This window comes from Channa argus, chromosome 7, assembly GCF_033026475.1.
Source record: "Channa argus isolate prfri chromosome 7, Channa argus male v1.0, whole genome shotgun sequence".
In the NCBI taxonomy this organism is placed as follows: domain Eukaryota; kingdom Metazoa; phylum Chordata; class Actinopteri; order Anabantiformes; family Channidae; genus Channa; species Channa argus.
This window is the reverse complement of record NC_090203.1, coordinates 11,737,174-11,762,807: the sequence shown is the minus strand read 5'-3', so window position 1 is coordinate 11,762,807 and position 25,634 is coordinate 11,737,174. Positions and strand designations below refer to the sequence as shown.

The 25,634-nt window shown below is 36.8% G+C and overlaps 5 protein-coding genes across 7 annotated transcripts; all 5 read left to right on the top strand.

The window, feature by feature from the left end:
- Positions 1 to 24: 24 nt before the first annotated feature.
- krtcap2 (keratinocyte associated protein 2) lies at positions 25 to 2,721 on the top strand. Its single transcript, XM_067510448.1, has 5 exons — positions 25 to 160; positions 749 to 903; positions 1,095 to 1,158; positions 1,909 to 1,975; positions 2,196 to 2,721. Exons 1-5 carry the CDS (start codon positions 157 to 159, stop codon positions 2,314 to 2,316), a joined length of 411 nt encoding a protein of 136 aa, XP_067366549.1. The 5' UTR covers positions 25 to 156; the 3' UTR covers positions 2,317 to 2,721.
- Positions 2,722 to 3,753: 1,032 nt separating this feature from the next.
- s100a10b (S100 calcium binding protein A10b) lies at positions 3,754 to 5,201 on the top strand. The gene is made up of 3 exons (XM_067510452.1): positions 3,754 to 3,900; positions 4,666 to 4,820; positions 4,938 to 5,201. Exons 2-3 carry the CDS (start codon positions 4,683 to 4,685, stop codon positions 5,097 to 5,099), a joined length of 300 nt encoding a protein of 99 aa, XP_067366553.1. The 5' UTR covers positions 3,754 to 3,900; positions 4,666 to 4,682; the 3' UTR covers positions 5,100 to 5,201.
- Positions 5,202 to 7,131: 1,930 nt separating this feature from the next.
- Positions 7,132 to 8,683, top strand: s100w (S100 calcium binding protein W). Of its 2 annotated transcripts, none has more exons than XM_067510449.1 (3): positions 7,132 to 7,290; positions 7,764 to 7,906; positions 8,054 to 8,495. In XM_067510449.1, the coding sequence occupies exons 2-3, from the start codon at positions 7,766 to 7,768 to the stop codon at positions 8,240 to 8,242; spliced, it is 330 nt and encodes a 109-aa protein (XP_067366550.1). In that variant the 5' UTR covers positions 7,132 to 7,290; positions 7,764 to 7,765; the 3' UTR covers positions 8,243 to 8,495. The 2 variants fall into 2 exon arrangements, with proteins under 2 accessions (XP_067366550.1, XP_067366551.1); XM_067510450.1 differs by having other exon boundaries at positions 7,145 to 7,290; positions 7,747 to 7,906; positions 8,054 to 8,683.
- Positions 8,684 to 12,851: 4,168 nt separating this feature from the next.
- On the top strand, positions 12,852 to 13,876 carry LOC137130548 (protein S100-A6-like). Its single transcript, XM_067510854.1, has 2 exons — positions 12,852 to 12,977; positions 13,083 to 13,876. Exons 1-2 carry the CDS (start codon positions 12,852 to 12,854, stop codon positions 13,206 to 13,208), a joined length of 252 nt encoding a protein of 83 aa, XP_067366955.1. The 3' UTR covers positions 13,209 to 13,876.
- A 626-nt stretch (positions 13,877 to 14,502) lies between these two features.
- snx27b (sorting nexin 27b) lies at positions 14,503 to 25,478 on the top strand. Of its 2 annotated transcripts, none has more exons than XM_067509315.1 (13): positions 14,503 to 14,983; positions 17,402 to 17,633; positions 17,967 to 18,159; positions 18,360 to 18,424; positions 18,510 to 18,614; positions 18,714 to 18,792; positions 20,621 to 20,784; positions 20,883 to 20,972; positions 21,834 to 21,983; positions 22,465 to 22,593; positions 23,126 to 23,185; positions 23,276 to 23,324; positions 23,438 to 25,478. In XM_067509315.1, exons 1-13 carry the CDS (start codon positions 14,652 to 14,654, stop codon positions 23,503 to 23,505), a joined length of 1,716 nt encoding a protein of 571 aa, XP_067365416.1. In that variant the 5' UTR covers positions 14,503 to 14,651; the 3' UTR covers positions 23,506 to 25,478. The 2 variants fall into 2 exon arrangements, with proteins under 2 accessions (XP_067365416.1, XP_067365417.1); XM_067509316.1 differs by having other exon boundaries at positions 23,276 to 23,338.
- The last annotated feature ends 156 nt before the right edge of the window (positions 25,479 to 25,634 follow it).

Genomic DNA, 25,634 nt, shown 5'->3' with positions numbered 1-25,634 from the left:
GTATATGAAATGACGTTAACCACTTCGGCTTCCGTCCACTGGTTCCACCAGTCATTTAGACCGGGTTGTGTCGCTTTTTGTTCCTACATTTTGCTGTTTTTGCGAACATAAACATATTCACCTTTCCTTATAAAGACAGTAATTACAAATTGGGCAATGGGTATGTATTGATTTTACTTTACGTGGTCTAATAAAACGTGTATGTATTTCCAAAGATATATAATGTTAGTGTATGATCAAGCTAATGCAATTATCTAACATTTGGCTAGAAGTATAATGTAACTTTACTGCGTAACTACTACGTAACTTTATTAATGCCAGCAGCAATTTTATTACATTAGTCCTCCCAAAATAGGAGATACTGTGTGATTGTACAGTGCATTCAGAGCATTTACCTGGCTTTATGGCTGCTGATGTCGGCTGTATAGCATAATGCTAACTTTCTCTCGGGAACGTCCCTGCGCGAACACTGACGTGGCCTTAACGTTACGTTAGAAAGAGTTCGGTCGGCAAAATACATCAAATGAGATGGCCTATATTTGACTCAAGTAATTGTAGATATACGATCATCACATGCACAATCAGACAATTTTACCCTTTGAAACGTGTATATTAAACTGCTGGGGTCTTTGAAATCCCACATCAGATAAAATAAAGTCCCATCTTCCCAGAACGGGTCTTGTCAGCTGTAACGTTATCGTAGCCCTCTTTTATTACACTGATGATACTTTATTTGTGCGTTTTGCAGCGGTGAACACGGGCACATCCCTAGTTCTCTCCAGTCTGCTGTCAGTGCTGGTATTTGCGGGAATGCAGATGTTCAGTAAACAGCTGGGATCTACTGAGTGGCTTACCATCTTAGGAGGTTTCCTGGGCTCAGTTCTGTTCATCTGTTCTCTCACTGTATCCTTTTTGTGGCGAAAAATTTGGTGGTGAAAAATTGAATAGTTGTACATATTAAACGATTTCTGTTTGTAATTATGTTTATGTACTGTTTGATATACAGTAGTTAGATAGCTCACATCCCTTTCATTCAGAGTTGCATGTCTTTACTTCTAGCTATTATTGGCCTCCTCCCTTAACCTTTTTTCCAGGCATTTAATAATCTGGAAAACCTGATTTTTGGGAAAGGATTCCAGGCCAAGATATTCCCAGAGAGTAAGTGGTTAAATCAAACTTATATAGCCCACAGTGTGTATTTTTAGCTTACATGTTGTTTAGCCTAATGCTTCTCAAGTGTAAGCTGAGCTTACGCTGAGCATTCATTCATATATGTAATATTTAAAGGATGCCTTCACTGATACTGAACGTACTTCTATTGGCTCTAGTTTGGGTTGTACATGTAAATGAATTCCATTAAACTTCCTCCTGAAATCCCTATGTTAAAATATCTATTTTAATCTAGCTGAAAAATGCCTCCAGATGACATAACTTAGAGTAACCTCAGTTCTGATCATGTCATCTCATTTCTCGTACTATGGAGGTTGTGATGACAATCAGTCTGCTTTTCCAAAACTCTTTTAGATGATATCATCTGAGCTCCCGAAGATTAAAAACTCATCCAGTTTATGTCATATGGAGAAGTTTTTAGCTGGAAGCACAAAAATATTTTAATATAGAGAAGGCAGAGTGAAGTTTCAAGCCTTAATGGACATTTACACCATAAAGTAAGGCGATAGAAAGCAAGTTAAAAATGAGTGGAGTTGCCCTTTAACCTAAGTTTAAACAATGCAACACTGCCCTCCCCTTAATAAGAGTTAACTCTTTTAAATGCACAGTTGGTCATTGATTCTGTGTATTTATTTACCATCTTATTAACATATTCTATTTTATAGGTTATATATCAGATCTTTTATCGATCATTCATGTTTTGCTCCTAATTATATTTTTCATTTTCTCATCTTCCAGTTCTGTTGTGCCTATGCCTGTCATTGTTTGCCTCTGGTTTGGTGCACCGTGTCTGTGTCACCACATGGTAAGTGACAGTACCTCTTTATGTCTTCAGCAGCTGGTTTGAATAAGTCTAATTGTTTTGTCTCATTTGTATAATAGGGTTTACTTATTGTAGCGTTAAAACATTTTCTTAAGGGCTCACAAACTTTCAAGCCACACTATAATTTTGTTACAATGGTTAATCTCTAACAGTATTTTATTTAAAATTTTAATTCCTTTCCGTTGTTTCTCTTTCTGTCTAGCTTCATATTCTCCCTCTTCGCCTTGTACTACATCAACAAAGTATCTGCCGCTCTCTACCAAGCAGCTGTCCCTGCAGTAACACCAGCCAAGGCTGCCAGCAAAGGCAAGAGGAAGAACTGATGAATCTGAATCTGAAATGCACTTGAATCATGTTAGCCAGTCAATTCACACAGGTGCTGATGGCCAGTCCAACATTGGAGTTGCATATTTTGTCAATCATTTTTAAAATCCATAACATGTGGGGTATTTCTGTAGGCTTTTAAAATATTTAGTTGGGGAATATTCCTTGGAACATCACAACAAGCTTGTACCTGTTATAACGAGTTATTTATACTGTTATCTCAAATTCATGGTTATGTGAGAGCATAAAAAGTAAAACAGCTATGTACATTCCAACATAACTTCAGCATTCTGGCTGGATGGAGGCAAAGAGATTCATACATCCCCTTCAAGTTATTTGTATGATCATCAGCACATCAAGTTGCTTTATTGTTCAGTTCATTTTGTATTAAACTTTATATAAGACTTTGAATCTGTGTTTTCTGTCAAACCCTGTTTTTATAAATCAGCCTGCTTGTTTGTCTTCAACTGTCAACTAATGGATTTTTAGTATGATGAGGCAGTTAGACATCATAGCTTTCTGACAAACTGGACACATTAACCAAATGACAGCTGACTCTTTGCCCTCAGAGGATGGACTTGCACAAAATATTTTTTAATAATATTTTTTAAGAAAAACAAAATAGTAAAATAGACATTTAGAGAGCGAAATTGCTGTGTGAGATGAAGATATTCAGAAAAATATGCTCCCATGCTAAAGAATTTCATATTTTTATATTTTCTTTATCATGGTTTTATTTAAATGTTTAAGGAAGAAAGTTAAAGCACAAAGGTAATGATTTGCCAAATGTCGTCTGCAGCTCTTAGTGTGTTAGTGAGAATGTTGTCGGAAAAACTTGACTAAGGTCCTTTATAAAGGTCTATGCTTGACTGACTATGTCTCAGCACCCCACAGGAAGTTTACATTAACAGCTTTGTGTCATTTTGCTTTGTTGTACCCATGTGTATTGTTTGAGGATAATTTTTATTCAGAACTGGCAGAAGTACAGAAATTCAATATTTGAGTAAAAATAGGTGGCTTAAAAGTACTCAACTCAGCTTCTCATTGTGTTTCATTGGCTATGTCAGCCTTCCTGCACAACCCCGACCTACCTCATCTATCTATCTATCTATCTATCTATCTATCCATCTATCTATCTGTGTACTACAGTGGTAAGTGTAATGTTATTTCTTCCATTGGTGGGTCATATCCACAGAAATCTGAAACAATCTGACCTTGTTTAGTTAAATGCATGTGCATGTTCAAGGAGTGAACAACTTCAATACTTCATTACTTAGAATTAAAATTAACAGTTTCATTTCTTCTTATGTATCGGTAAACTACATCAAGTATGAACGAGTATCATAGGGTTACCACTGTGTTACATACAGTAAAAAGTTTTGAACTCATCTCTTGCAGGGCCTTGTGAAAAAACACGGGCTGAAATGATTATTGCGCATAGCTTTTTTTAAACTCCCTTGCCTCTTGTGTCTGTGTTCCTCCTACTCCCCCTCATCCCAATGGGCGTTTCCTAGTAGCTCAGCATAAGTTCTTGGGCAAACTTTCCACTGAATATCTTTCTCTCTCAGCCTCTCTGTGTTCGGGTAAGTTCACTAGAAATATTTTAACATGCACTTCTCTGTTTTCACTGTTGTTTCGTGTGGCCTTAATGCAGCTAACACATGTTAATCTTAGATGCCTTAAGTAGCTTGAGGCCTAAAGGGTACAAAAAGCTAAAATATTTTCATAGTTTGGGTTCACTCTGTAAACCATTTGCAAGTTTATGGGCCTGACTAAAGCTGGTGAATCACATAGGACTTTTCTGTTGAGCACCCTCTATTACCCAGTTATGTCCCTTTTCTTCTTTTTATTGTAAAAATACTTTAATAAATACGTTTACATTTCTAAAACTGTCCAGGATAATTTAAATTAAAGGAAAAGGCAGAGTGGGACTCATGAGATAAGGGTTTTGGGTTATGTGCCAGAAAATGATTCTTATACTAAAAGAATTTGCTTTGAGTGCCAGCACAACCAACACCCACATCCTCACTTAACAATGTGTTAGTTTTGGATGTACTGTAACCTACAGTGACCTACTCCATGAGTGCAGCCCTGAGTTAAAGTGGCTTTGCTTCAAATTAAGAAGTTATGTTTTACAGTGGCAAACAGGTACAAACAGTAAGGTTTTAGTGTTCTGGTGTTCTATCTGGTGCAGATAGAGCTCTAAGCCTATAAATTTCTGTATAGATGAAGAGGACCACTTTTATCTGTTGCTTATCTTTATGTAGACTGTTATTTGGCAAAGTAACGTATGAATAGTGAAGCAAAATCAAGTCTACATTTTCCATAGAATTTACTTCTCTTTTCAGCACCCTCCTCTGCAACCATGACTGAATTAGAGAAATCCATGGAATCTCTGATTTTAATATTCCACCGATATGCCAAAGAAGATGGCGATGGAAAGACCTTAAACAAGAAAGAGCTAAAAAAATTAATTGAGAATGAGCTACCTACCTTCCTGAAAGTAAGGATTTCCTGTCTTCTATCTAAGTTCTGTCATCAGTTCTGGTAGTTTTACACTTATAAATTATCACTCTTGAACTTTGCACCCCGAACATGTCTCTTGTTAACACTGTTTCAGAACCAGAAGAATCCAACAACTGTTGACTGCATCATGAAAGATTTGGACACCAACAAAGATGATAAGTTGGACTTTGAAGAATTCCTTCCTCTTATTGCTGGGCTCTCACTGGCCTGTGAGAAGTGTTACGTACTCCATGAAAAGAAGGGAATGAAGTGTTGAGTTAATTTAGGCACACTAAAGATGCTGACATTTTTTAAAGAGAGATTATTTTGTAGTGCAAATGTATGTTGGATTGACAAATAAAACAAGAGATTGAACAGATTTTACCTTCTGCTTGTCTAATTACTTTTATTAATTTTTATAATTTTATAAATAATGTAAATAATTTTCTTTGTTCTTTGACATATATTTCTTGACACCAGGAATAGTTTTAATGGGAAAGATCTGCTAATGCCACAGAACTACCTCAGAAAGTACTGTGAGTATTGATAAGTTCTCATCTTATATACAGAATTTTACCAGTAAATCCTCCTTAAAGCTTTAGTTGATGCATCAGTTTTTAAATAGTATCTTAAAAGTGAGAGAAAATGCCGTAATATTATTAGATGTATGCATTCCAAAGCCTACACTCCTAAATTGTAGGCATGGACTTTGGTGACTGACCAACATTTACATTTCTTTTTAAAAGATTTTATACAGCCTATGGGCTTGGTATGTATAATTTAGTAGATAACTAACTGGGACAGTTGGCTATTAGCACCCAGGAGGTCTTTTTGTAAAGGAGAAATTAAACAACGTTGTGCTCACTGCTGATTCTAAAGGCTGGTTAATTGGCTAGCAGACATTTATACTTGTAAATAAAGTTCATGTGTTACTAACATTAATATTCGTTCTCCTAAGTGTCCCGATGTCACAAGAGAGTCAACCATCAGAATAACAACGTATAACACATAATTATGTTAAATTTCAATAACTGTTTAAAGGTCAAGTGCTGGACCCATTTGAACTTTTTTTGTTTGTTAGGGGGTGGCCATAGTTGAGCCAATATGTCAGAACTGGACACCTTAAGTAACTTGGTCTTTTTAGAGTGGGACAATGTCTTGTATCAAATGCACCACTAGATGTCATCAAACCATAACGCCTATTCATTCTGTATGCATAAGGGTGATGCTGGCCAGTTGGGCAGAGCCAGTTGCTGTAGAGGCATGAAATATAGCAGTTTCTTACGTACTAAACTGATGATTTGAAGGTTCATTCCCTGAGCTGCCATTTTCCTCCACTCCTTGTAAGATCTACTGGTGTGATAAAAGTAAAATATCCACTACTACAAATATTTATAGTCTCCTTTTGTACTTAGTTTTGTGCCTACCAGATTTTAGAGAAACCTGTACTCCACACTAGAGTTTTGAGGGAAGTCTTTCACTTGAAAAGTTGTGGCTTCCCCTTTTTTGCTCATGTTACATTTTATTAAATTGTTCAATACATGTGTTTTAAAAACTATTAAAAACATTTACTTTCCAGATTGGATGGTTAATCAAATATTAAGAGGGAAGTTCAGCATTATTTCTTATTAATAAGTAACCTTTTCTAATCCAATGTTCTTGGCCACTGCAGAGGTTCTGAACCTCTCCAGCAGTGAAACTTTACCTCATACCCCAATTGACTGTCGAAAGATGAACTTTTTTGTAATTAACACCACATGATACTCCGTCTCTCTTTTCTATTCCTCTCCCGCAGGGACAATCTGATAGTATTCAGTAAGTGAAAATAATATGGCCTCAGTGAAGATGGCCTGATCCTGAAAAGGACTTGGCAGGAGGCAAAAGAGCTGAAGAGGAAAATGTAGCTCATATCCAGCCTTGGAACACAAGAATGGAAAAAATAGAGCCTGAGTTACACAACATTCCAGCAGGATGAATGGGAGTGTCCAAAACATTCAAACAAACCTTGGCATAATTTCAGACTCATATGTTACAGAGTTTTGATCTAATGTTTTTTATCTTGTTCATTTGAATGTTCATACCTACACATACGCTTAGTTTTAAAGAATAGAAAGTGTCACAGAACAGAACACTAATGGCTTTATTATTATAAAGCATTAGCAGCTCACCATTTTGGGCTGGTGAAACTGACTCACTGTAACTTTCCATTTACTTAAAAATAATAAAGATACTTTTATGCTCGAATGATGAGAAAGGGGTGGAGAAGGGAGACTGTGTGGATCAGAAAGCATTGATACGACATGAATCACTGGTGGTGTGTGTGTGAGTGTGTGTAGTCGTATACTGCACATGTATGTGTGTGTACTCTTTAAGAGGGGGGCTTTCCCCTCAGTCTGACAACATTCTCAGTTGGGACAGCTGCTGATACAGACGTGCGCCCTCTTTACTTGGTGAACGTGAACCGTGAGGTGAGTATGTAAAGCATGACGTGGGAGGGAGGGCATTTTTGTGAAAAGACAGAGAATGGTAGCATTGAATGCAGATACTAAGCATGACAAATGCAGGACAACCTGAAAAAGCAACAGAAATGACAAATGTTATTAATCTTATTATTGAGATAACTTCATAACATTTTCTATATCATTGATCTGTGGTACTGCAAACAGGAGTAGCTCTGAGTGGTAGTCAAATGAATTCATTCTTCACGTTTGTTTGTGAAATAAAAGTTGGCCTGCAAAAGCTATTTGCTGTTCATCCGGCTTGCTCGATAGGGATTTTTAGGGTTTTCTCTATACACCTTTATAGTCATGACTTTATTCTGTAAACTGCCTTGAGAAGACTTTGTTGAATTGGTGCTATATAAATAAAGTTGAATTGAATTTGTTTTGAAAGTATTTTCTCATGTTCACGTTAATCACAAACAGTAACAACTTTTTTCCAGCTATGGCTCGCCTCGATCAGGTCATTACAAACATTGTGGATATTTTCCTGGAGTATGCTGAAGGTGAAGGCAGTAAACACCAACTGAACAAGGAGGAGTTAAAGAAGGTGTTGGAGCAAGAAATACAAAGCCCTGAGTTAAAGGTAAACATCTATACACACATAATATAAAGCATATGCACATATATTTGAAAAGAACAAACAACAAAAAAATGTTATTCTTATTATTTATATTTACATTTGCTTTTTTGCATTTCATGTTGTCATTTTACTGTGAAAACTCTATTCCAGGGTAAAATTAATGTAGATGATATTGAGGAGGCCATGGAGATGCTGGATAAAAACCACGATGGTGAAGTCAACTTCCGAGAGTTTTGTCGATGTGTATGTGACCTGGCAAAATGTTATTACCACAAGAAGACAGGAAAGGGAGGCAAAAAATTCAAGGGCAAAGAACAAGAAGGCTGTCAAGAAGATTGAAGAAGGTGAACAAAATTTAAAAATCTTTCTGGCAGCATAATGCATGTAAAATGTCTCATATGTCATATATGACAATGCAGATCCTAAGACCAGATGTAACGGTATCAAGCTTACTTCTTATAGGCACAATCCTGTTTGGGTGTGCATGTAAAATTATTATTACCTTTGTATCTCTGTAACCTGGTTATCAATTAAGTATCTATTCGTTTCTGGCTAAAGATTAAAAATACTTTAATGTTTAATTTGTTGTGGACTTCCTCATCTGTTTAGGGCAATCACTGAATGTGCATAGTGGCTGGGCATTCATGTCAGTGCTGTGGATTGAAACAAACATTGACTCAATAGGCATCATTCACTACACTAACTCTTCAGACTGTACCATACCACTGTCAGTGTCAGTGTTTCCTTAATTACCTACTTTTCAGCGTTTGACACGGAAACCCCCTACAAATTTAAATTTAATTTAATTTATTATTAAATTATGTTTCTGATTTTTCAGATTGGAAAAAGTTGAAAAGTTTGTTTCGTTTTTGTCTTCTCTGACTTTCGTTGTTTTGATCTCTGTGTATCTAAACATATTAGACTGTAAATGTGTGAATACACCAGTAATGATTTATTAACTTAAGCACTACGGCGTTACAATTATTTGTATGCTTATATATTCTGATAGTTGCTTTACACTCAATCTTTAAATGCTCCTCAGGAAAAGGTAAGGTAAGTGCAAATAATAACAATAATTATTGATTACCTTCATATTTTCACCTGGTCTTTCATTTGCTTTACAAAGTGTTACTCACTCCAGTCTGAAAAAAGATACATTTGTACTGGTTGTTGTTTGCAATGCTGCTGAAAAGCAATGGTTCCAGGTTAAGAAGAAATAAAAAGGTTGTGGTTAGCAGCTTAGAGTACACACAAAATGTCATGTTATGCTGAAAAACAAATAATAATTCTGTACTATTTCATTTTTTTGGAGATCGCTCAATTACTTAAATGTCTCACCTATCGCTGAGGCAATGTAGCTGTTTTGTTGGCTGCCAGGAGTTACAACCATCTCGTGCAGATGCAGTCTCACTGCTGTCTGCCAGGTGGAGCAAGTGCATTGAAATGCTGTGTATGTTCAATAGAAGCAAGCATCTTTCTGCACACTGTTGGTCATAAAAGTGTCATTTCTGATTCAAAATTAAAATGTAGAAAGTTTCCATTAACTTCCAGAAAAAGCTGAATAGTATACTGTGTGTAGTGTAAACATAAATTAAGCCCATTTTCCATCTTCTGATGGGGGTTTACACCAGATGGACATATAATAAGTTCTAAGGAGCAGATGAAAGAAGACACAAATAGTGTTTTAACATAGTATACCTTAACACACCATGTCCCCACCTAACTTGAGCCTTTTAGAATATTCTTTACAGAATCAAATTTCTGCTAATAAAAAATGCTGAAATGTTAGTTCCAACCTATAAAAAGTAATTACAACATACAGGACTGTAAATAATGGTGCACAGTGGAAATTACTGATCTAATCAAAATTCTGAATGTTGAATAACTTTCTGCCTTTAAATATAGTGCTAAAGGCAGTAAAATTATTTACTGTAGAACTGGCAGATGACTTGTACAGAAGGAAACAATGCTGTGGACTGTGCATAAACAATTCCACCTTCTACCTAAAAGAGTGTAGGTTCCCTCCGTGAGTGTTGTATGTTGTCCTCCAAGGCAAAAACTAATTTAAAAGTTGTATAAAACAGCATTTACATTGTCTAGTTCACGTCTACATTTTAAAGATGAACTGTAATGAAAAAGGAGGGTAAAGAGATACACCAGAAAGTGAAGACTAAACAGAAGATATAAAACCTTTGAAGAATTGCTATGATCATGATCCAAACATCTCCCTATTTTCAGTGTCAATGGTGTGGACGAAAATAAGTATGGGCTCATCAGATCTTCGAAATATATTACTCACTATGTTCTCCAGTGCACATATCATGGTAAGTGTTTATTGTCTGGCCTATTTCCCAAAGTTTTTACGGCAATAGTCACTACAAGTGTCTGCCTTCTCACTCACTGCATCTGTTTGTGTAAAACCACCTACATACATCAGTCAGGCATCTTTATAAATCAGCCACTTTTAGCTTAAAGAGCAGAATACACCTGGTCTGAAGCCAGTGAGCTCTCTGCAGTCTGAATGTTTATATTGTGTACATTGTTCAGCTAACATTAGTGGCTTCATGGACTTACTTCCTAAATCAAAGTAACAGCCAAAGCTCACCGATAGGGTTAAAAAAACGTAAGTCCTGTATTGTTCTTACCACTTGCCAAGTAAGGCAATAAAAAAACATCTGTTTTCAGATGAGTCATCTGTTCCAGCAAGTGCCAGCTTGAGTCATTTGTTTTAAACATAAACGGGTTGCATCTTAATTAGACAATACCTTTTCAAGGCTCTTATTCAAGTCAAAAACCATTATGACAAATTGATAAGTTGTTGTTGTTACAAAAAGTTGTGGCTGTGTGTTGTTAGTGTCCTGTAAATTCTCAATCACTGAAATCAAATCAATTCAACATTTTCTGTGTCACACTGCATTTACTCATTATCCTATATTTATGTTATTTATTTATGTTTAAAGTTATGTTTTTTATATATTGAAAACACAAAATACTTTACAATTGACTTGGGGTTTATAGATATAAATCACAAACTCATTAAACATCAACAGCCATTTGATGTGCCAAATATTTAATGGAAATCATGTATATAGAATAAGACCACGAATAGATCTCTATTTGTACTTAGCGTCCACAAACAGGCAATTAGTGCTGCAACAATGCAAAGCTTCTATAAGTTTCTCTTAACTGTTCTGCAGCCACAAGAGAGCACTGGCAGCAGAGGTTATTGTTTACAAATGGTGCTTTGTTGCAGCTACAGACCGTTTGCTGCTGTTTATGGAGTTAATGAATGTGCAAAGAGTAAATTATATTGTACCTACATGCGTGAAAAGAAAAGTGTTATTTAATAATATACTGCAAATGGCCCAGTTATTAGCAGTTTATTTAAAAGGGCAAAATGTCAGTGACAGCTGCAGGATAAGAAAATAACAATGCAAACAGACAAACCATAGAAACAATGGAAACTAAATCCCATTAAAGCCCAAAAAGAAGCAAAGAAAGAGTCATGAGCACGCTTAGATTGTGTTGTGCCCTGAAAGTCTCATATTTCCTGGTGTCCAGTGGTAACTTATTGTAAACAAAGCTGCGTGGTTACAGTGGCATTATTTCCACTGAAACCACACGGCAGCAAAGAAAACTAAGCTTTGTTTTTCCAGCCAAACCTTACGTCAAAGCTATAATGACCCTAACAGTATTTTAACACATTGTTGTACATGACCGCTGCTCAACACCTACAGGATTTTTTCATGGAGTTTACTGATTTGCAGAAATCAAAAAAGAAGTGGATGATTTATTCCAACTATGTATGTGTAATCTAAAGAGGCCTTAACAAGGAATCGTTAACTAAATATTAAACCTGTACTCTATTAAACCCAGACATTTAACAATATATGAAGCATTAGAAAATAGAAATATTTTAAGATATTTTAAAATAAATCAAATAGCACTAGATAGCTTATTGCTTATTGATAGTATAAAAATAGGATTATGGGACATGGACACAAGAAGTACATTCCCTCACTGACATAGTGGACGTTGAACAGAAAGAAGGGTGGAGGATGGAAAGGAGGTGTGTCAAGCTCTATTTAAAAGGTTTGCCTCCTCTGTTTCACCTTCTCATGCTACACAAGTTTTCATTAAATTTGGGTAAGTGAAAATCTTTTTAAAATCCCAGTATGTTTGAGGCAAATAATTAGCATTTACTTTGTCTGAATTGTTTATATTTAAAATTCTGCATTAAGTAGTATGGATAAGCATCCATAAACTTGTTGTCGGAGAATCAGGTGGAATGGTGGATTGGTAGGATAACGTGTCAGTTTATATCAATATATATAATAAAAATTGTCAAGATAATAACAATTTTCCATTCCAAAGTTGAAGGCTGAAATTTGTGGGTATCAGTAAATGTAGGCTACTTAGTTTTCTATTTAAACACCATGCCAAACAATTGCATTTCTTAAAAAAGTGTTGGGAAACTGAAAGTAACAACATTTGCAAGTAAGGATGGATTATAGGGCTGAGCCAGAGCTGCTGGGAAGAAACAATCAGTAACGTGAGAAGAAAGTGTGTGTTTGATGCTTTTAGAAAAAAGGTATAATTCCTGTCATAATTAACTACAAATAAATTTTTCTGCACCAGCCAAACATGATCATGAATGGACCAAAACTACGGTGACTGAAAGGACTTATTTTAGTCTGTACTGAATTAATTTTAAAGCACCTTTAAGACAAATGATTCGAATTGTTAGGAAAAGGCATTTCAGTCCAACTCTGTCCAGTGTTTTATTAACTTGGCGTTCTAAGACTGCATAGTCGAGTCCATGTGTTGAAATGTATCAATAAACTATAATTACCTATTGCAAAAGTTACATTATTGACATGAATGTAAATAGAAATAAATAATAGAACATTGGGCTATGCAGTCAACATATTGTCTTGTTCCAGCCACCATGTCAGGGCTCTCAGAGGCAGTGACAATACTCAAGGCTACTTTCGAAAAGTATGCTGACAAAGAAGGAGAGAAAAACACTTTGACCAAGAGAGAACTTGCTGAACTGCTCCGTAATGAGTTTCCAGTGGGAGGTGTAAGTTAGAAAAAAAGCCAGATTGAACAGTAATACTGCAAAACATACTCAATGCAACTCTTCTCCTTACAGCTCCTTCTGTCTTTGTTTCTTTAGCCAACAAGCAAGGCTGCAGAGAATAATTTCTTCAGCATGCTGGATGATGACAACAACAGTGTTGTTAATTTCATGGAGTTTGTCAATTTTGTAGCATACTTTGCCACAATGTCTTATCAAGAATAAATACTTTGGTACTGCAAATTCAGAAAGGAATGCCAAATCACTTGTACTAAATGCTAATAATTACATATACATAGAATAACATAGATAGTTATTATGTACAGTGGGCTTGATGGACATCACATTTGCTGATTTTGTATTTGTGAATGTCAATGACTAATAAATTTTTTTTTTAAACATATTGTTTTATTTTAACAAACACCTCTCTTGACCTTGACTCTTTATATCCACTTGGCAGAATTACTTTTATTCATCTTTAAAACCATGATTCAGGGTCCCTTCCGATAGTTGTAGTTCCATTATTTCATTCCTGTTTGGATGCTTACATTTTTTTTGTATTGACATTTTCAAACATTTCACTTATTCCATCTCCATTAAACTGACTTAACATTTTGCAATTACCTTTAGCCTTGTATACTAGATTTTAGTAAATATTGTAGATTACATAGTAATGCAGTAGCTATTTCAGTTTGGCAAACAGCTGAACCATTTATGAATTAAGAATAGTTGATTGATTCAATTTTAACCGGGGTTTTTTGGTGCCCTGGGTTTTTGAATGCTGGCTTTACACTGGTGGTAAACTGTAAAACAATACAGCAACACTAGATTGTACAGCTTTCGAATTAGGATGGGAAAGTGAGCCTATTGTTTTCTCTTGCATTTAGCACATTGGGGTAATTAATAATTAGATCAGCTGTTATTGTCAATCTAGTTATTATTTTCTATAATCATTCTAATTATCGTGTATTTTTAACACCAACTAATATTTAGAAATTAACAATATTGTTCTTATTATTTGCTATTCATTATGAATTGTTATTAAACTCTTATTTCTTGCTAGCTATTATTTATTATTAAACCAATATAAAAATAGTGAACATTACAATTTATCAACTCAAAACAGAATGTTGTCAAGTGACTCAAAAGATGAATGCAATTCATTATAATAAGTGATTGATTCATTTTGTTTTAGCGGTAGTTACATTTTATATACACTTTATCTTTTTCCATCCATAATATTTTACAGTAATCAACCCATTTGATTTCTGACCGCATAAAAGGCGGCAACATTTGCCTGTAACATAATCACAGGTTACAGTCTTTGTTTACATAATTTTACAAAAAGATATCCTTGAGTTATCTGTGAGATACCCCTCAGTTATATTAAGCTCTGTTTACTTACTTGGCTTGGAAATAAGCAAACTCTCTGACTTTTAAATTGTATTCGTTTCATTATTTGCCCTGCCCAGGCTTTTCACCGATCCCAGTGATCGACATGGAACGCATCCCAGGGCGGTCTCGCGTATCATCGGGGGCTGTCGGCTTTTCCCGATGCATGTCGGTCAGTTAGCTAGCGAGGCAGATTAGCCTGCTACTACCAGCTAATGTTTGCGGGATATTTAATGTTAGCTTAATTGGAGTGGATGATAAAACTAGTTTAGAAAGATGGCGGACGTGGAGGAACAAGGAATTTGTTCGTCGGCCCCTCCGTTGCCTCACCATTCCTCTGGTAACGGCTCCAGTGACGGTACCCTTACACCGGGCACCGGCGGCAGCTGCCAAACGGCAACCACCGTTACTTCAGGCCCGCGGCTAGTTCGGATAGTGAAGTCGGACTCGGGCTATGGCTTCAATGTTCGGGGGCAAGTGAGTGAAGGAGGGCAACTACGGAGCATTAACGGGGAACTGTACGCTCCACTGCAGCATGTTAGTGCTGTCTTACCGGGAGGTGCCGCCGACAGAGCCGGTATTGCGAAAGGGGACAGAATTCTTGAAGTGTAAGTTGCTGCCGTCTTTATTAGCTTAACGAAACTCATATTAGTAGCTAGCGTTGACATGCAGATGACTCTGCGATCCAGGAATGATTTTCTCTGAAAGCAGGACCTGTGAGCACCACTCGCAAACGTTGCCTCTTACTGGGACCGGTTTCGGCCACCAACGAGCCTCTGTGTGCATGCGGCATCACACTGCTCCTGCAAAGGCAAAATTCCATTTTATCCTAATGAAAGGAGCGCCTGTGTTTATCACTGAGAAAAGATGCAGGCTTCATTAAGAATTCCTGTCACACTGAAACCCACTGCCTTCATCCAGAGCGAGGCATGTATAAGTTACTTAAGTCATCCCTTGTACACATTCATATCGTACTAAACAAACTTACTGTATAATATTTCTGCACTGAACATTGTATCCAGTATATGTTGTTTTAATTTCGTAAATTATGAAGTCAAAATCACTATCGTTATCATTATCATCGAATTTGGATGAACGAACTATGTGTCTTTCACTGCTCCCTGTGTATCTGCGTGTGTGTGTGTGTGTGTGTGTGAATCTGTGTTTGATGCATCTAGGATGCTTGTCTTCACTGGCATGTTGGTATGCGTGAAGATAACTTGGTGATGTTAGGCTCTGTTGCTATGAAGAGAAACACGCAGCATACAGCTCAGCACCAGTGTGTGTCTGTGTGTGGAATAAGGTTATGCAGAAAGGGAGCGATGCCATCAATTCAGTTCTGATTGGCTTTGATCTGCAAAATTCCGAGTCTCATTGGCTGGCTTTTGTTAATGGAAGCCTGCAGTAACCTAGCAGTTTGTTGACCCCATTATTTCTCGGTGTTTATATGCAACCATATAGCTGTGTGTGTGTGTGTGTGTGTGTGCATGTTTGTAAACTGTATATAAGAGTCTGCTAGCTCCTTTTTTTTCAATCCCCTTATAAGCTGTTTTACTTAATAATGTCTACAGTGTATCCAAATCCAGGGTATGCTCCAATGAATACTGCTGTACTAGCCTATTTTTTAATTGTAATTATGGAAGAATCAGACTTAAATATGGCCAAAACTTTACATTTTCATTGTTGTATTCAGGTAACAGTTTGAACTTTATGCACGGACAATTTGTGTTTTCTTGTTAAGTCATAGAATGTACTCAGCATCTAAGTATACCACAGTGGCGTGCCTTCAGTGGTTTTCATCCACTGTTATTCTCTATGCAATCAATATTTTTATGCACATTTATAGTACAAACAGCTTTTCAGCCTTTGTTGAATAATCTACAGTGACAGCATACTTTTTCTTTTTCATCTTTTTGTATATAGTACAAAATAGAAAACATTTAACTCTTCAGCAGAACTGACAGTGCCACATTCAGGTAAATGTCTCTTAGTACTCTTTACTGTATCATGATCAGAAGTGCTGATAGTGCAAGTACAAAGGCCACTACATCAGGTGCTTATTATACAGTCATAAAGCTGCTAGATTGAAAGAAGTGCTTAGTTTGTGTTTTGTGTTGGAGCCATTTGCAGTATCTACCACTGCACCTGCAAGATTGTTTTATTTGGGCTTTATATCTCTACTAGTCTTTGCTTATTTCTGTACTACATATTATTTCCTTACCAACACCAGTTTCACATTTGCCTTTTGCACCCAAGCTTTGAAGGTCTTCACTGGCTCATTCAATTGCTGTTCGTGTGCCATTGAATTTTTACATTTAATTGATAAGATCTACAACCCTCCAGTTTTGTTCCCTTTTGCAATGTATAAAAATTGTCATGACAATCTGTGTCGCCGTTGTACCCATAAAACTATTAAAGATTGGTGGCAATTTCAGTTAATAGGCAGTTTAGACCTAAAAATTGAATTTAGTTCATGCAAAATTTAGTTTTAGTCTGTGCAAAGTCTAGTTGAACAACATTTTTAATAAAGTGCACACACCCAGTGTTGCCCATGTTTAGTTGTGCGAATTACATAAACCAAAGTTCTTGTTCCTAAGAGGGGAGATGTGAATCCAGATTATGAAGAAATGGCCTGCTTCACTTTGTCTTAAACAGACGCTGTTTTCAAAGTGCAGCCTATTTACTGCCTTCACTTTCTGTATTTTCTTTAAGAATGTATTAACTGTTGAGTGCATTCAATAATTCTTACAATCTATTGTGCTAAGAGTATCATAATCCATTGCTTCCACTTTGCCGTTTTTTGTGGCTTGATTTTTTTTATTGTTAGTGGCAATGTATTGATTCAAATCTAGAAGGATGTTTCAGCCTGTAATTCAGAATTTTTAAAATTCGTTATTAATGCATTCATTTTACAATATTATATCATATTATTGCGTTTGTAGTTTTATTATTTAAAAAAATAATTTTATTCAAAGATGGGTATTTTGACATATATAATAAAATGCTCTTCTTTCTGAATTCTATAGTAATGGAGTGAATGTAGAAGGAGCGACGCATAAGCAGGTGGTGGACCTGATCCGGGCTGGTGAAAGGGAACTGGTGCTCGCTGTGCTGTCTGTTCCCCCACAGGAGGCTGACTGCTTAGATCCTGGAGAAGATGGTTCAGCCCAGTCCTGCTATGACTACTCAGACAAGCAAGCTGTCCCCATCTCTGTGCCTAGCTACAAACACACTGAGCTTAACCAGGAAAAGTTTGTGGTGTGTGCATTTTTACATGAGTGGGTAGTTGTAGTTAAACAAAGTGGGAAAAGTATAAATTAATGGCAGGAAGTATAACACCTAGAGAGGACAACTTTTGAAATGCAATGCAGCAGATGACCGTACAGGTTTGACAGTATCCACAATTTTTACATGAATCCAGTGTCCAGGTCTAGAATTGGACAAATGTTCCAACTACGTATTATGTGTAATCCTTACAATACTAATAAAACATTTAATTTGAAGATTAATTAACTTTAAATCTCTGTTACTGCCTTGGGACATTTGTTTTAATTCATGTTCTCTAACGTAATCCTGGCTGTCTCATTCCAGGTGTATAATGTGTACATGGCAGGCAGACAGCTGTGCTCCAAGCGTTTCCGGGAGTTTGTCATCCTCCACCAAAACCTTAAGCGGGAGTTTGCCAACTTCACGTTCCCAAAGCTGCCTGGGAAATGGCCTTTTTCCTTGTCAGAGCAGCAGCTGGATGCACGACGCAGAGGCTTAGAGGAATACTTAGAGAAAGGTGAGTGGAAAGTTTGAAGGTCAAGATTGTAATAATCATTATTATAATTTCTTCAGGTTGTAAAGTTAAGTAACAGCAAGAAATGTGGCAGTGTCTATCTGGTGCTTATAATTTTGCTGCTCATTGGTGTACATAATTAGCACTGCCATCCCCATACTATATATAAAGTCCTCACTTAATACTATATGTTTTATCTGCAGTATGCTCTGTACGAGTAATTGGAGAAAGTGACATCATGCAGGAGTTTCTGTCTGAATCAGATGAGGTAAAAGACAAAACCCTCTTTGTCTGTTTTTGTAGTCTATTGCCCATGATTCACCATCCATTTTCTTCTCTTTCTCATCAATTAGAACTATAATGGTGTGTCAGATGTGGAGCTAAGAATAGCCATGCCTGATAAAACCACACTCACTGTCAGAGTTCGTAAAAACTCCACTACAGACCAGGTCTACCAGGTAAATACAAGCCTGTTCTTTATACAACTGTAAAGTATTATAGCTTTGACCTTGCGACAGTCATCTTGCAGCATCTACCACTCACTCTTTCCCTCTCAGGCTGTGGTAATGAAAGTAGGGATGGACAGTATAACAGCCAGCTACTTTGCTCTGTTTGAGGTCATCAACCACACCTTCGGTGAGTTAGAACATTGTAGCATTGCACTAGTAAATTTTTCCATTTCAAAAATGTTTTTATGTTTGGTGAATCACACCATTAATTTTTATTTTAAATGTAGCCAAACACAACCCAGGAGAAGGCAAGACTGGGGCTTTTGTAGTCGATATCGCAATTTATCATGTTGTATAATATACTTATCAGTTATATTTATACATTTTCAAATCGCAAGAGCTGTTATTAAAAGGTTTTCTTTATTGCTACACAAATAAGAGAACTTTTCGCAGGCATGACATGCAGTGTCTGCCCTCCCCCACCTGCAGAGGAAGTTAGTAAGAGTGGATAAAGAAAGTTTTAGACACAAAGACATTTAACTGCAGTGCTTCTAACCATTAATATAACATAATTTGTTGTTGAACTTTACTGTCTGTGTTTTGGTGACCATCACTATCCGCTTGAATGACAGGTATGCTAGTCGCTTGGTTGGTATTTCCAGTTTTTTATACATCAGCTAACAATGTGTGTGAGGGAAGAGGAGAAGTGGGGAGTGTGGAGAGAGAGGGACAGAAAAAGAAGGTTGGAGGGAAAATATTGCAAAAACAGACTCAGGTAAGACCAAAATGGTTGAAGGGATACATTTGTCAGGGTGGTGTTTTTACTGCACTTGTGTTTCTGTGTGCACACATTGGTATATGCATAGCCAACATGAAAAAGCAGTTACTCTTGAGTATTCTTATTATTTATGGCTTGAGTGCACTGAAAATTCAAAAAAGAGGGAAAAATTCTAATCAATTATTTTCCAATATTGGTTAGCACAGGCAATATATATTCATCTATCATTTATGGATACGTGTACAGGTTTGTCTTTCATTTCAGTAGGTAAAAAAGATGTTACATTAAAAAATTAAGTATGGTAAAAATAATTCTGTTCAGCCCATGCAGCACTACTGGATTTATCTTCCATGAACCACGTATTTGTTATAGCAGCAGTACAACAGCAGTAAAAGTTAGTCATTTCTGATGAGAGGTTTTGCACAAAGGTCATTAGAGGCCAAATCTGTTTTCTATAGGCTGAGAACAAAGGTGCTTTTTTGTCTTTGTGAAATGGAGGGTTTATACTTTTTGCCAATTAGATTATCATAAAGTTTTTATTCCTTTCTGTCTTCAAAATCTCTCTTATTTTCAGACCACAGAAAATTTCGTAGCTAGAATTCTATGATGAATTGTCACTCTGCATCTAGCTTTTTTCCACTTATTACATTTTGCTATCATGATTGGCTCTAGCAGATATTTTAGCATGCACGTTTAATGCACATGCTATGATATAAAGCTGATGTTTTCCCTATATGCAACTGTAGATAAACAGGCCTTAGTGTGTACCAGAGCTACTGGAATTAAGACTGTCAGAGATTCAGTCTCGGCTTCTCAGTCATCTGTTAGATCACTTCTTCAGACTGGTCCTTAGCCAGCTCTGTATATTCATTTTTTTAGGCTGTATTGTATTCTTATTCTTTTATATTTTTTTACTTTTATTCTTGCTTTGTAAGTTTTTGGGATGTGTCTTTATTACCATCCCAATTTAAATTTGGAGAAGCTTTAATGTCAAAGCAGAATTTAATAAGACTAAGAGTCTGAATGAATGGATTTATAAGTAGACACTCTGTTTCCTCTTTACAGAGCGACGTGGATTTTAGCTATACTTATGCACTTAAAAAAAATGCAATATTCATGTGACATCAGTGTAACTATAGGACAGAGACGATAACGTGCTCAGTTTTACACACTTCAGCATCAAGATTTAAATTTTGAACTCTTTTGTTCCCTCTCTTTCTTTTCTTACCCTCTTCAGTGCGTAAACTTGCCCCCAATGAGTTTCCCCACAAATTGTATATACAGAACTATACCTCAGCCATCCCAGGAACCTGCCTCACCCTGCGCAAGTGGCTCTTCACCACGGAAGAAGAGATTCTGCTCAATGACAACCAGCTTGCTGTCAACTACTTCTTCCACCAGGTGTTTGCATATGTCTGTCTTAGTTTTATGGTTTATATATGTGTATGTGTTTATGTATATGTATTTTGACTGTTCCCTGTCTGATCCAATCTTTGCAGGCTGTGGATGATGTGAAGAAAGGCTTTATCAAAGCAGAGCAGAAATCTTACCAGCTCCAGAAACTGGCAGAGCAGAAGAAGATGTCTGCTGTCAGTCACTAACAAACCAGACAGCCACACTGTTCCTCACAAGAGACAGGGAAATTTTCTTAATATAGCTTACTGTGTCCTATGTCATCCTCTCTCTCAGCTGTTTAGGCTCTTCACTGTGTGTGATATAATAAAATGGAAAGCATAGTTTTCTGGAGGTGGAGGTAATGTAGGTTTTACTAGAGTGTCAGATACGGATCCTTTCTTGGAAAATAAGATTAGTTACACTAACATTAGTGTCTACATATGTGCACATATTGTAAAATGTTGTTACAGGATAACCAGTCATTTTCTAAATTATTTTTATTGTCCATAATCACCACTCAGATTTAAAATCGAACATTGAATCTTCTCTACTCATATTTGGTTAGTTGTCAGTCTAAAGCCTAGAATTGCTGGTTCATTAAAGCTCTAGATCTCTGTTGTTAAATCAGCCAAACTGACCACTGGATGACTTATTTCTTTATTCCAAAACCAGTGACCTTTCTTTTTTGAAAGGTCGCTAAATGTGCTCAGATTCTGCACTTCCTTGAATTGCGGATAGTGAACTGCGCATGTGCGAGATTTAAGGTGTAGTTGCTGAGACTGAAGAGTGTGGACCGTATTTACAAGAGTGATTTGTCAAGCCAATGTGATTTGAGTAGTTTTCGAAAGAAAATAGATGTTTATGGCAAAAGAGAAAATTTAGGCTGCAATCTGACAACTAATCAAACTTGTGAAGAGAAGACTCAATGTTGACCTTAGCATCTGTGTTGTGGTTGTGCACAATACAGTTAATTTAGAAAATGACCCCAGTTATCCTTAAAGGAAACACTATCTGGCATCCTTTCTCATATGTCCTCTGTCTCCTTTTTTTCGCAGTATCTTAGTTTGTTGAGGGGTTGTGAGGGCTACAATGAGATCGTATTTCCCCACTGTTCCTGCGATTCACGACGTAAAGGCCACGTCATCACAGCCATCAGCATTCACCACTTTAAGCTGCATGCCTGCAGTGAAGAAGGGACACTTGAGGCAAGGGAAATTCTTTGTTAAATTGTATGGATGAATCTAAATGTCCAGACTTCATCGCACATGCAAGCTCCTAAATGTAACAGTTGCATTTGTGTGGGGTATCAGTCACCATGAACCAAATCCACAGTTCACATTTACTGTTGATATAATACTATGTTTGGCCGGTCATGTAAAGGGAAAATATATTTGTTATTACTACTATGTAATGCATCAGATCTGCACATATGAAGCTTAAGTTGCTAATTTCAATACTGATGATAACTGCTCTGAAAAATTCTTTGAAGATATGGGGCCAGTTTTTAATTTTATATCCATGAAAACATATGATGTCTTAATATTCCATCTCATCCCTACATAGTCCAGCACCCTTGTTGGGTTGATATGAAGGGTGCAAGGGTACAGCAAGTCCAAGATGGGTACATTTGGTTTCGGCCAATGTACAATACAGAATGAAAGAAATAAAGTTTCAGTTTTGTTCCAGAACCAGGTGATTGCATTTGACTGGGGGGAGATGCAGAGATGGGACACAGATGAAGAGGGCATGGCGTTCTGTTTTGAATATGCACGTGGAGAGAAAAAACCACGCTGGGTCAAGATATTCACACCTTATGTGAGTGTCACACACACTTTATTATGCAGTACATGGTATATTAATGCAGGGTAACTGTGGCACCATCTCACTTTTATCCTGGTAATGTAAAGGAAATTTCTTGCAATTGTAGATTCGTCTTTAGATCTATTTAAAATACCCGTTTTGTTTAAGCCATAACTAGTTTAATTGGCTCTTACTTTTACTCTAAACATTGTTTGAACCTTTCATAATGGCTTTTTAGTTTTCAAACACACATGACTTGCCTTAAAATGTCAAATTGTTATTTTTACACATAGGAATTCAAAAGGACATAACATAATATGTTAAGTAGTGACCTATATGGGGTTATAATGAGTATGTTCTTACTAAAGGAGTGAGGCAGGCTAGCTGTTTCATCCTATTTCCACCTTCTATACATAAACTATATAGGGGTACTCTTGATCTTCTTTTCTAATGCTTCAGTAAAAAGTAAATAACCCAGTAAAAAATGTGTTTTCATTCTAAATCCATGTTTTTCCTTTTGTGTTTGCTGTGACTGGACTATGTTCAGTTTAACTACATGCATGAGTGCTTCGAGAGAGTCTTCTGTGAGCTGAAGTGGAGGAAGGAGGTGAGGGCAATCTTCTGTACTCACTGACTAAAATGAAGAGTCATTTAGTTGTGTCTTGTACTCATAGTTGCTGTGTGATTGTATCTGCAGGTGGAAGAGGAATCTACAGACAAGGACAATAAGAACTGCAGTAAAGATGGTATGTGTGGCAAGGTAAGGCTTTGCCTGCCTCTCTCAGTTGATAATACAGTAATATCTGTGTTTGCTGTGTTTGCTTGTATAACTTTGTCCTGATTGTGTTTTCTGTTGCAGAATATTTTCCAGCTACTGAGACACAGAAGGGATGGAGGCACTTAGTGAAGGAGATTGTTACCTCTTAACTGCACACCATCACCATCACATCAGCTCAGTTTTGGTCCTCCTGTAGACCCACACCCAGCAACACTCTGCTATTAACTACAGCAACATCAGTTACATTCCATGTACTACAATTTACAAAGATGTCCCAGATACATGCAAACCAACAAATCAAATTCACAAACGCATAAAAAGCTACAGAAACATGAACCAGAACTTTTGAATCCAGCACACCATAACCATGCACCAGGCAAAGCTTTGTGAAAGAGAGATGAGGTGTCTATAAACTTGAAGTCCTGGCTTCATCAAAAGCTTTTTCTTATTGTTAGGGACTCAGAGTGGAATGTGACATGCAAATGCTGAGGACATGCAAATGCGAAGTAGTTCTACTTGGTATAAGAAAGATTGAAAGCCGACACAGACTGAAATGAGAGTTAACCTCAGGAAGACTCTCAACTCCTCAATTACAGATTGGAGCAGCAGTGTCTTTTATAAAAGTGTGGATGGTCAGGGGCTCCCAGGTGGCATGGGACCACCCAGAGTGAAGCCATTAGGATGTATGGCACGGCTAAATCATGTCACATATTTTCAGTTTCCTCTGCTCAAAATCTGCTTTTGTAAAAGAAAGCTATCAACTTTGAAATGTGACAAATAAGAGAAGGCTGCAAGAAAGATGAAAGAAAGTTTTGTTGGACTGTTAGATACACTTTTCATGCACAGACACGGGTGCACAAAGCAGACAGCTGTGATTGTTTGACACATGAGAAGGAACGTTTTAAACATAATAATGTTGCACTTTATCAAACAGTATTAACAACCTCCAAAATGTGTATGTAACCTGACAGAATAGCCAGCAGATAGTGGGCATAATACTGGAATAAACCGAGATTTATTTAGTTTATTCTTTCATTTTGAGTGACGACAGTATGAATCTGTGCTGTATCATCAAATTGTGTGTATTTGAAGAGCCACACATTAAACTGTTATGAATTTATTGTATTATGTAAATCACCATATTTTGAGGCCATTGTAGAGCAGCTGTTGAGGTTGGAAGTGGCAGTGTACTGCCTGTACAAAACAGCAGGGGTCCCTGTCTTCTTACTTGCATTCTCCCTGGCAGTAATTATCTGAGAGCTCCCACAGGATTTATAACAGTCCTGTGTTTCAAACCGCCCTTCCGTGCAGCACTATTCAGCTTTATAGCTTTCAGTTTCCAGTATAAAAATCACTCATGCACTCAGATTGAGGTTAAGTGGTAGGAGGATTTTTCAGCAAGAAAAGGCAGCTTGCATCTTTATCAACATGATAAAAATGAACTGCACTGCAATGCTCATCCATTAGGGCTTTGTCGCACTGGACATGAGATCATATGTTTACCATTCGAAGCCACTGACTCTTGATTGGAAAAATTGTACCATTCAGGTAACGATTGGCCCTACTTTTGTTTTGCTTGTAATGAACAGTATATTTGTTACCTGCAAGTGAATTTTCAAAGATTGACAACTGTGGCTTTTCCTAAGTGCTTGTTATAATGATAGTGCTGCTCTTAGAAGCTAATTTGGATGATAAACGGGCTTCTACAAAACTTGGTGGGAGTTTTAGAGAAGTTAAATTAAATGTGTTGAGGCTTGAATTGCAAGATTAAATGTGCAATCCTGAAGGCCAAATGCATTTCCCAGGATTCCAAACCGTGTCTGACGTAGTCAATTGTCTGACATCTTCCCAGCTTCAAGTCTACGCTTTTTTGGCTCATCTATCTTTCTTTCTCTCTCGTTCTGACTAAAGTCAAGTCACTCACATTATTTATTTTAGATGCAATCAAAGATACAATGTTAAATTCAGTAACTCTGTTTAGTTTTCAAAGCTTTCAAAGGGTCACATTACGAGGAAGGAGATTGATAATCTGCAGGGTCATGTTTAAGACAAAGTGTTTGATTAAGTTGCTTACTGTAATAAATTGTAACATATTCTTTTAAATAAACTGATTTATTGATGATTTATTGATTTAGTTAAATTTTTTTATACGTGTGTTGGATTGTGAGATTCTACCTGCCAAAATCTTGAAGGTACACACAAGCCCCTCAGTGCACTAATCCCACTCTCCCTTTGTGTACCCACTGTACATTATCTTAATTCTCTTCTTTGCCTTCCT

Coding starts and splice junctions, on each gene's coding strand:
- krtcap2 (XM_067510448.1), top strand. Junction 904..1,094: donor TGTTCATCTGTTCTCTCACT/GTATCCTTTTTG, acceptor CCTTTTTTCCAG/GCATTTAATAATCTGGAAAA. Junction 1,159..1,908: donor GGCCAAGATATTCCCAGAGA/GTAAGTGGTTAA, acceptor CTCATCTTCCAG/TTCTGTTGTGCCTATGCCTG.
- s100a10b (XM_067510452.1), top strand. CDS start 4,683: ATGACTGAATTAGAGAAATCCATGGAATCTCTGATTTTAATATTCCAC. Junction 4,821..4,937: donor AGCTACCTACCTTCCTGAAA/GTAAGGATTTCC, acceptor ACACTGTTTCAG/AACCAGAAGAATCCAACAAC.
- s100w (XM_067510450.1), top strand. CDS start 7,766: ATGGCTCGCCTCGATCAGGTCATTACAAACATTGTGGATATTTTCCTG. Junction 7,907..8,053: donor TACAAAGCCCTGAGTTAAAG/GTAAACATCTAT, acceptor ACTCTATTCCAG/GGTAAAATTAATGTAGATGA.
- LOC137130548 (XM_067510854.1), top strand. CDS start 12,852: ATGTCAGGGCTCTCAGAGGCAGTGACAATACTCAAGGCTACTTTCGAA. Junction 12,978..13,082: donor TGCTCCGTAATGAGTTTCCA/GTGGGAGGTGTA, acceptor TTGTTTCTTTAG/CCAACAAGCAAGGCTGCAGA.
- snx27b (XM_067509315.1), top strand. CDS start 14,652: ATGGCGGACGTGGAGGAACAAGGAATTTGTTCGTCGGCCCCTCCGTTG. Junction 18,615..18,713: donor CTACAGACCAGGTCTACCAG/GTAAATACAAGC, acceptor TTTCCCTCTCAG/GCTGTGGTAATGAAAGTAGG. Junction 20,785..20,882: donor TCAACTACTTCTTCCACCAG/GTGTTTGCATAT, acceptor CAATCTTTGCAG/GCTGTGGATGATGTGAAGAA.